Source organism: Sinocyclocheilus anshuiensis, unplaced genomic scaffold, assembly GCF_001515605.1.
Source record: "Sinocyclocheilus anshuiensis isolate Anshui unplaced genomic scaffold, SAMN03320099.WGS_v1.1 scaffold910, whole genome shotgun sequence".
Lineage (NCBI taxonomy): Eukaryota > Metazoa > Chordata > Actinopteri > Cypriniformes > Cyprinidae > Sinocyclocheilus > Sinocyclocheilus anshuiensis.
The window spans coordinates 303,592-313,910 of record NW_015540888.1 but is presented as its reverse complement, the minus strand read 5'-3'; the positions used below and the strand labels follow the sequence as shown (position 1 = coordinate 313,910).

Sequence of the window (10,319 nt, the reverse complement as noted above, 5' to 3'; positions counted from 1 at the left end):
GATGACAGATGACGGAACGTATCATTTGCACGTGCTTTTGAGTCTTGAGAACTCACTCGCTCGCGCTCATTTTCTGTGTGCCCACAGATCGCGATAAGGAGAGTGACAGCTTTTAATAATTATTAAGGGAGTTTGCCAGTGTGATATTGATTCAATACAACAGTTCAGTAAACAAGTACTGCCTGATTTTGCTCTATTTCTTTAACGAAAATAGGTCCAACTATAGTAACAGCTCAGCCCCTGAGCATCTCTAAAAGCAAACACAGCTGAGTTTCATTCATTCAATGAAAGTGCGTTTTTGAACGAATCTAGTGAATCAGTGATTCATGATTACCCATTCATAAAGACAGTCATTTGCTTCATTCCTGAATGAATCAGCCGTTCGAACGAATCAATTGAATTAATGATTTAGTGATAAAATCAGTGACTTCTCGCCACCTGCTGGCGGATTTAGTTTCATTTTAGTGTATAATTTCAGTTATATAAATCATTTAATATTTCTGTATTCAAAATGTTATATTTAAAACATTAATCTCCACATAAATGTATGAATTTAATTGCACTCATGCCACCTCTGAGCCTCATTAAACGTCTGAAAATGTACCTGTGCCACCTCTGTACAAATACATTTTTTATTAATACTAATTTCATATGATTTGTAACCTATTTGTCTTATTCTACTTCTTATTATATTGTTTTAAATAGATATTTTAAAAAGCTTATAAACATACATTTTTGAATTTGACATAGATGAAAAAGATGCCATTACAAAGGTAAAAAGAAAATACCCCTGTAAGTCACTCTGAATCAAATGTCACCTCATATTAGGTGTAAATAATTTTTTATTATTGATTTTTTAATTATTTTAAATTAGGAGGACAAACGCTCCTAATTACAAGATGAAGAAAAAATGCTTTTAAACTGGGTGTGTGACAGGTATGTCTGTGGAATGGGGTTTGGCTGAGGAAAAATTTTCAGTCAAAAGATTTTTTATTTTTTTTTGCTTTAACCCCTGCTTATGGTGCTATTTCAAAAATGGTCCTATATGTTCTGCACTAATGATTGGGGGTGGAGATGGGATAGCGCGAAAAAAACTTAGCGTGTGTGTTGTTGATGCGCAGCCTAGACCCTTGGGGACAATTTTCTTAAGCCTGCTCCCGCTGAATTTCTGACCATTACCGCCCACTCCCGCAACGTGTTTGTCCCGCTCCCACAAACATTCTAATATTGTATATTATTTTCTCACATCAGGGAGCCGCTATCAATATGCAGGGTATATATACCTGCATATATATTCGTATATGCAGGCGAAATACCGCATTTGAATGAGCGCTCGCTGTTCACTTTCACTTTCGATTTATTTTTTTCCAAGCACATTTTACCAATTCCAAACCACATCAATCTTAATAACTACTATTATTTTAGTATTTAGTCATTTAGAATTGATATATAATTGTACATGAAGGCTGGAAATAAAAAAACTCCTTATTGAGATGTGCAGAATTATTAGGCAGGTTTTCTTTTACGGATGATTTGAGCCAAAAAAGAGATTTAACTCAGACTGAGAAGTCAAAAATGATTAAATCCCCATGAGAAATATTAAAAACTAATGCAATGTTAACTGCAAAATAATTAATAATTAATGTGAAGTATTAAGTGTGAAACCATCAGGAACCTTTTAGTCTCCAGTGCCACTATTTTCCAGAACTGCAACCTTGAGTCTCCAGAATTACAAGGTGACAGGTTCTCAGAGACTTTGCTTGGGTAAAAAATCCTAAAAGATGACCCCTACTTAATAAGAATAACATTCTGAAGTGTTGTGAAATACATGAAGACTATTTTTATAGGCTTTATGGACAGATAAGTTGAGAGTGACTCTTGAAGGACCAGCACCACATCCTCTTTTACCACTGTTTGAAGAATTGATCTTCCAGAATCTAGCAGTAAGTTTTAGGAGATCATTTTTGTCGGTCTCTGCAAGACAGACTTTTCAGGATAGGAGATGGACTAAAAATGAACTCCCAAAACTTACTGCAACATGGAGCTAAGGAGAAAATGTAGAACTTGAAAAATTGGAAAAACAGCTTAGTAAAAAGCGCTTACAGTTTAAAAGCAAATAGAAAGTCCTATTTTTTTATTTCTTTTCTTTATATTTTTTTTGCAGATTTGCACATGTACAAGGTTTAAAATGTTCATGAAATATTTTCAAAGAATAATGAAGTTTTGAGCAGCTGCATGTTTGAGCTGCATTCCTCTAGGTCAAAGATGAAAAAAATGGGATTTACAATAAAGTAAATTTACAAAATTATTTTGACTTGAGTTTATTTATTAATGAGTAACGTATCTTTTGAGTGAATGCGCACATTTTTAATGTTAACAGGTTTTACCATGTTATTATAATATTTAACCACTTTTTATTAATTTAAAAATATTGAAATTCTTTCAAATTTAAATCTTGTACAAGAACTACAGCAAAAATCAGTTTGATGCATATTTTATCAATATTTTAGAAATTTTATTTTATTTATCACCAGTACTGACTTCAATGGATTTCATTCAATTCCTTTGAACACAACTGCTCAAAACGGTCTAAATTTATGAAACCTACACATTCAAAACATTATTACTCTGAAATTTTTAATGTAAATGTTAAGTGTAAGTGAAATGTTAAGTACTGTAAGGTCTTTCATGACACTACATATCCTGGGGTGTGAATTTGATAGGTGCTTGATATAAAATAAATGGTGCTTTAAAAAGTCCTTGAAAGTCCTTGAATCTGGTGTTCATGAAAGAGTGGGAACCCTGTCTGAGAGAGAGAGAGAGAGCCTTGTTTTCGACTCAGCTCTCTACTGATTTAATTGCTATGCTGATCACATATAGCTTGAAATTAGCAAACACAAAGTCACTTATTGTATTTAAAAAAAAACTGATTCTTAGCCATGTTGATTGTGCACACATTAACAAGTTCTTTCAACTGTAGACCTCAAAGCGACAATTACAGTCACTCAGGGTATTGATTCTCCAAGAATTGTATATATTTAAGTTTATAACCTCAATAACCTGAAGTTGCTCCAGGGCCACTGACCCTGCAAGAAGAGTTCCTTTGGATAAATATGTAGGATCATTTACAAATAAGAAATGTGTATTTGTTCCTTTCCTATCCTTTGCTCTATCAGATATTGATGGACTGGGCAGCAGTGCTATTGGTGGTCAGCTGATCAGAAAGGCCTCGACACAGTCACCCTTCACCTGCGACAAGAACGGCAGTGACAGCTCGGTGGCAGGTACAGTGCAAGAAACTCTGCTTGTACACACACACACACATTCACAAAGAGGTTATGGAGGTTTCTTTGTCAGCTTTCAGTTCTTTGCAGCATGTTTAGATGAGAATGGTCTCATTTTCTTGGCATTGTAGAAGGCAAGTCTGTCTGACGAGGTAACATTTGCAATGTGGTCCGTGAAGTTTATGTGGTTCTTGGCTGACGTGGATAGCATTATCTGTAATCAGCCTAAATGAACAGTTGCATTAATTACTGAAGTGGCCGACAAGAAGACAACAAGTTGGAAGTTGAGTTGGAGGTGATATTCTTTCATATAGACAGAGACCAGGCAAGCTGAAAAACATGCAGACACTGTGGGATCCTCTTTCTGGAATATCAATAAGAGCTGCAATATTGTCTGGACAGCAGTGGTAGGAAAATCCATTTGTGTATTACAAAAAGAAGAGGGGGCCAAGCACCGAACCCTGAGGTACTCTGGTGTTTAGCTGATGTGACATTTAATAAATCCAGTAGAATGCGTATGCATAATCTTCAGTGACGGATAGCAACATAGTCTCTGTTGAATATCTGTACTTGTAGCTTGATTGATTTCTATCTAGCACGCTGTTTTCAGACCATGAAGGGGACCAGAGGGAAATGTCTTGAAAAGTTTGTGAGAATCTGAATTTTTGGGGAACTTGTCAAATCACAAGCATTTACAACACAGGGTCAAGCTGTCACTGTCTCATCATGGCCTCATTCCTGACAGGTGTGGTATTTGCCCGCTATATCCTGACCGGCTGCTGGAAAAACCTGATCGACACGCTGTCCACACCACTCACAGGGCGCATGGCGGGAAGCTCTAGGGGTCTCGCCTTTATTCTTGGAGCAGAGGGAGTTAAAGAGCAGACTCAGAGGGAGAGAGACACCATCTGCCTCAGCCTGGATGGTCTACGCAAGGCTGCGGCACTCAGCTGTGCTCTGGGTAACAACGCATCTCATTCATTTCAGCATGTTCATTTTCATTTCAGCTCACTTATACTGTTCCCTCACACATTAATCCTTTGCATACTGTCTATCAGAGTGGAAGATGGGACACTAATGGAAATGGTATGTCTACTGGCCTTTAATTCTCTGTGTTAGGTGTGGCGGCAAACTGTGCCTCAGCACTTGCCCAGATGGCAGCAGCATCATGTGTTCAGGAGGAGAAGGAGGAGAAGGAATTGGGGGAGACTGGAGATGCCATTGCTCAAGGTATTCACACACATTTCACATTATCATTGTGTGACATATTTCACTTTGCGTCACTGTATTCATTCACTGTGTAGGGATGCACCGATATCATATGGTACTGGGTTCATTGCTGTGCTCTTACAGATACCATGCAGCATATGTTACATACTGTAAATGTTGGCATAAATTGGCAGCAGAACAATTTCCAATGCCAATATTCATACCTGCATAGAGCTGCTGATACACAGAGTACATGAGGGCACACAAAAGCATTTATAGGAAAGGAACACACAAATTTGTATTACTTCCTTACAAGTTCTCATAACATCTTTAGTGCTATAATGAGAATATCTCAGGCCCAACATATTGTTTACTTTAACAAAGGATTGAATGGCATATTTTGATATATGGTTCCTTGGTGATCAACTATTTGCATTTGTTATTGATTAGATGAATAGGGGAGTTAACCAGTTTTAAAACGGTTAAGTAAAATGTATAACTTGCTATCCTTAGATCATCCGTTCAAACCCTACTATATTTAATCACCTGATGTGAACCTGCATGTGTCTGTGTTGTAGTTAAGCAGCGTGTTGAACAGAAACTCGAACAGATGGGCCGCTGTCAGGGCGTGAGGCTGCACACAGCCCATGTGCTCTGCATGGATGCTATACTCAATGTGGGGCTGGAAATGGGCAGCCATAACCATGATTGCTGGCCTCATGTCTTTAGGTACAACACTCACTGTTCATTCTTTGGGAACCATGATTTGATCATAGTGTCAAATCTTTACTAAAGTAATTATGGTTAATTATGGTAATCGTGGTTACTCATTAATTGTTTGCAAGCAATCACAAATTTCAAGATTGCTGAAATTTGACTCTACATATACACATTTTCTATTCAAATCCAGTAGTGCATTAAATTTTTCTCATTAATGATGTATTTTGCTGTTGGTTGGGTTTTGCTTTTAATTAAATGGCATATCATAAAAAGTAGAGCCCGACCAATATGGGTTTCTGGGGGCTGATACCGATACCGTTATTAGGGAGTAAAAACCGCTGATATCGATATATCGGCCGATATTCTTTGTGTATATTATAGTACAGTACCAGTCAAAAGTTTGGACACTTTCCCATTCGTGTGTCCAAACTTTTGACTGGTACTATATATAGAATACATAAACAGAATATATATACATAAACACATTTTTTTAATTGATCACTCAAATGTGGTGATCAAACACTTATAATGACGTGACAAAGATATGTAATGGAGGCGGTCGCCAGTAGCAAACAATGGAGTGCGCTCTGCTGGACAAACTACGTAATTACACCATTTACAAGCATTGTATCTGCGTTTTATATTCTGTAAAAAAAATCTTCATATCGGTGGCATATCGGCGGCATATTCGCCGATACGATATATCTGCGACAGGCTCATATTGGCCGATATAATCAGCAAAACGATATATCGGTCGGGCTCTAATAAAAAGACTACATGTGACTTCACTTTTAATTTCAATACATTTACTTTAAATCATTTCTAGCTATTTACTTTGTTGAATTTACTCCACTCAGAAATGTTCATATTTGCATCTTTTTTTAAATAAAAAAAAATAGAAATGTATTATTATTATTATTATTATTATTATTATTATGCTATGTTAGGCCTTTTAATTTATTCTCTTGATGAAGTTGAATGTGATTGCTATTAGTCCTCTTAAGATATTTAATGTGTTGTTGTATTGGCTGACATCTCGGTAAAGAATAGACCAATTTGTTCAGTCCTATCAAGACTAACATTTCCCAACAAATTCCTACACTGAGTTTGTTTTAATATTCCTCAGAGTGATTGAGTATGTCAGTTCACTGGAACACACGCACTTCAGTGACGGCGGCTCCCAGCCTCCCATCGCCATCACACAAGCGCAGCAGGCCGTGGCAGTGGACCTGGAGCTGGAGTTGAGCGGAGAGGCCAGTCCAGAGCTGGAACTGGGCCTCAGCCATCCAGTTATCCAGCCGCTTTCCATCCAGGAACTCTTGAGAGAAAGCAGTCGCGGTAAAGGGTTCGACCTGCGGGGAGGCAGTCTGCTCACAGGCACCAGTGCCGCCAAAGCCGTCTGCATGCTTTCCACACAAGCTGACAGGTACCACGCAAAGATATTTATTTCACTGTCTGGAGCTGCCCACCTTTATTTTTCCATCTGTTTTTAGGGAATGATTTATCATAATGTTGATTAGGAATTTAATTGTAATTAATTGGTTTTATGACTAAAATGTGTTTAGACTGTGTGCAATCAGAATTTGTGGCCACCTAAAAGTCATAAGCATTGATTATTTCACATGAATAACTCAAACGAAGTGGAATATGCAGTTCTGCTGGTGGTTATCTAGTTACGTTTACAAAACTCTAAATATCTTTCAAACCTTTGATTTCTAACTGGAGTTATATTGAAAATGGCCACTAGGGGGACCTGTAAGGTCATAATTTGGTAGGCATTTGTTGTCCATCCAGTGCTCTGTTAAGGCAAGTGAATATAGCAACTTTAAAAAAAAATGTATTAAAATGTAGAAGTTAACGTCTGTGTACATAATATTATTATTTAGCCTTTATTGCAATGCAATATGTAGGATTTTTTAAATGTGATTTCTATCAGTCCTGTAATGAAGGTATTTGTAATGTGTTTTTGTATTGGCTGAGCTCTCAGTAAGAAACAGACCAATTTGGTTATCTTAAAATTAAAACATGATCTTTAGAGGCACAGCAAGATCAACACTTACAGAGTTGGAAACTTCCTTTTTATATGTTGTAGCAATTACACAGTGAAGTCTGTAATTAAATAATTTGCACAAAGCCTTTAAAAGAAGAATTAAGAAATATACTGTAGGATGTTCAGTATCTCAGAGGAGAAAACCCTATAGAGATACCATTTGTTTACCTTTTCTCAGTGAACAGTTAATCTTTATGTAAGTGATGGAACTCTGTGCTGAACAATAAAACGGCTACTGACAGATGTTTCTAGCATAGGCACCGATCCCGTGGGTGCTTGAGCTTGGAATGGCTGAGTATCCACTGTAAAACACAAGATATTCTCCATCAACTTTAAATGTTCAAAAAATAGAAAATAGAGATTTGTTAATCTCACAGCGTGTCCCTGTGCGTCATAATATAATATAAAATAATGCAAAAAGGATCCACACACTGTTGTTCTCCCTTTATTTAGAAAAGTTAAAAGTGGCTACGTTTTTCCTGTGTGTAATAATACACACAAATGCCTCTTTCGAGTGGCTACTTAACGGAGTTTTGTTCGTTCTGTTCCCAAAATCAACCAATAATGCAAACGTTAAATCAGACTCGTCATTATGATATTTACCTTCGTTCAATTCATATATCTGTGAATCTGTGAATAAAATAAAGACTATGGACTCTGATGTGAATCTTCAGTTTCAACAGCTCTGATAATTAATTAATTAATTAATAACATGATATTCAGCCAGTGTTAACTTTATTATAAGAAAAAACATTATTTTACCCTGTCTGCATTGCAAGGCACCCATTACATATTTTTCCTGTGTGTTAATGTCAGTATTAATGACTGCTGACTGTTTGATAACGTCTCAAGTTACGTATGTAACCATGGTTCCCTGAGAAGAGAACGAGACACTGCGTCCTCTAGGGGTCGCTATGTGGGAACGCCTTCAGTGTGACCGGTGTCTGAAGCATACATCTAAGAACGACAATAACATTGGCCGGCGACAGCCTATGACGTCATTACCCTGTGCGATCACTGTATAAAAGGGCGCCGGGATAACACGTCATCCGCTTCTTCGTCTGAAGCTTGCGTCCGAAGCATGGCAAGGAAATGAGGGGACGCAGTGTCTTGTTCCCTTCTCAGGGAACCATGGTTTCATACGTAACCTGAGACACTAGGGGAGTGCATGCCAGAAAACCACAGCAAGCACTAAGTACCAACTCTACCATAGCCATGGGAGTTGCCCCAGGACGCCTTGACGGCTGTCAGTGACATTATCCCCTCCAGCCAAGGGCCTGAGCTACATACCCTAAACAACTTACCTGATAGTGGCTGGGCTAGGAAGCCCAAGCCTAGGGCAGAGCTCAAAGGCTTGGAATTTGAAGAAAGAGATTCCTTTGAGGGGATATGGTCTAAAACCCAGACCCTGGCCTGTCACCCAGGGGGCTACTGCCTGCTCTGAATGAGCTCGCTCAAAGAACTGACTCGGCAGATCTTTGGTAGCAACACCCTGCTCAGAAATGTATCAACCGAGATACATTAGTTGAGTGGAGCCCAAGGCGAGAACCAGGGCCTAAGCCAACTCGGAGGAAGGGAACGAGGCTAACAGCGCGCAACCCTTACCATATATGATACTAGAAAGTGCGCAGAATGTTTAGCGTGCACACTTACCACAATGTGGATTTTAGTCTTTAGGTACAATTTACCATAGCATGGATTTAGTAACAGCGTTCTTTTTTTGAGGAGAGAGAGGAACCCAGCTCGACCAAAGCGACCAATAACCCAAGGTAGAGGACCTAACTCTCGAGTCGAGAGGAGGACTCACCCAGTCTGCCCAGGACCGGTGAGCTCAAAGGGACCCTCCGCAGTGAGGGGAGCACAGCCATGCCCGGGGCAGATAGATTGCAAATGGGACATCAGAAATGGGATCCTGCTAGAAGGGGATCACACATTTCTAAGGGAACAACAGGGTCCCAACATAAAGGCAACTGACCAAGGAGGCGACAGAGACGGGCCTAACACTTCGTTGCAAATGGGTTCTTCGGGAGCACCGCTCTCGGCTCTCAAGCTGAGGTGGGCTCTTACAGCACATACTGGGAGCGACTCATAGCTAGCCCTCACAGAGAGGGGAGCACTTCTCAGCTCGACCAGAAGGGGGCGCTAGATTAGAAGGGGTAACCCAGCAGGGCCCAATAAGAGAGAGTCCACTGGTGCAGCTGGACATGGCCCTCACAGAGAGGGGAGCACTTCTCAGCTCAACCAGAAGGGGGCATTAGATTAGAAGGGGTAACCCAGCAGGGCCCAATAAGAGACAGTCCACTGGTGCAGCTGGACACGGTCTCATGCTCTCTATCGCGATAGAGAGCGTGGGTCCCGTATAACCAGACCCGATAGAATCTGAAGAAATAGCGGGACCCAATAATCATTCATGCGTATAGAGCTTACTGTTCCTCAGAGCAGAAGCACAAAAGAGGGGTTTCCACAGAAACACAAATCCCTCTTACCTCAGGGAACGCAGTGTACTCCAGCCCACTCCGCAGAGGGGTGATTACTGGTTCAAGGCCAAGGTAATGCCCGACCGTCTATGGAGCGTTGAGCTCCTCAACACCTCAGTGAGAGGAGCTCTAGCTCAGAGAACGTGCATGAAGGTTAAGGAACGAATCAAATCTCGGGAGACCTCTCAGGGTGAGAAATTAGTAGTTCACCCCTAGCCAGAGGATAGGTAGCATGTCGCGAAGCATGTACTCAGAAGAGTACTAGCCCACGAGAAGCACCCACAGGTCCTGAGGTTGCAGCGTTATACTGGGGACCTGATGCTGGGAGACTTCCTCAGAAGGAACCAGAACCGATGAGTGAAACCATCACTGTAATCGGTCAACAGCAGGAGGTCCTGACTTAGCAGGTGGGTCAAACCTAAAAGTCAGAAAACAGAACAGGTCTGAGTAGCGCTCCAGAGAAAGGCTAGCATCGAATATGCAAGAACTAGCAGTAGAGTAGATGAAAATGGATCGTACTTACCAACCATGGCTCCCGCACATGACTCAGGCTCATGGATATAGGCTGGAGGCGAAGTC

General features: G+C 40.0%; 1 protein-coding gene across 2 annotated transcripts in view; it reads left to right on the top strand.

The window, feature by feature from the left end:
• Positions 1-10,319, top strand: part of arfgef3 (ARFGEF family member 3) — an 89,463-nt gene that overhangs the window by 41,494 nt on the left and 37,650 nt on the right. For both annotated transcript variants that reach the window (XM_016486555.1, XM_016486556.1), the window contains 5 exons: positions 3,177-3,284; positions 4,030-4,245; positions 4,404-4,514; positions 5,072-5,222; positions 6,340-6,639. In XM_016486555.1, the coding sequence (XP_016342041.1) occupies positions 3,177-3,284; positions 4,030-4,245; positions 4,404-4,514; positions 5,072-5,222; positions 6,340-6,639 (886 nt within the window). The remainder of the gene's footprint in view (positions 1-3,176; positions 3,285-4,029; positions 4,246-4,403; positions 4,515-5,071; positions 5,223-6,339; positions 6,640-10,319) is intronic.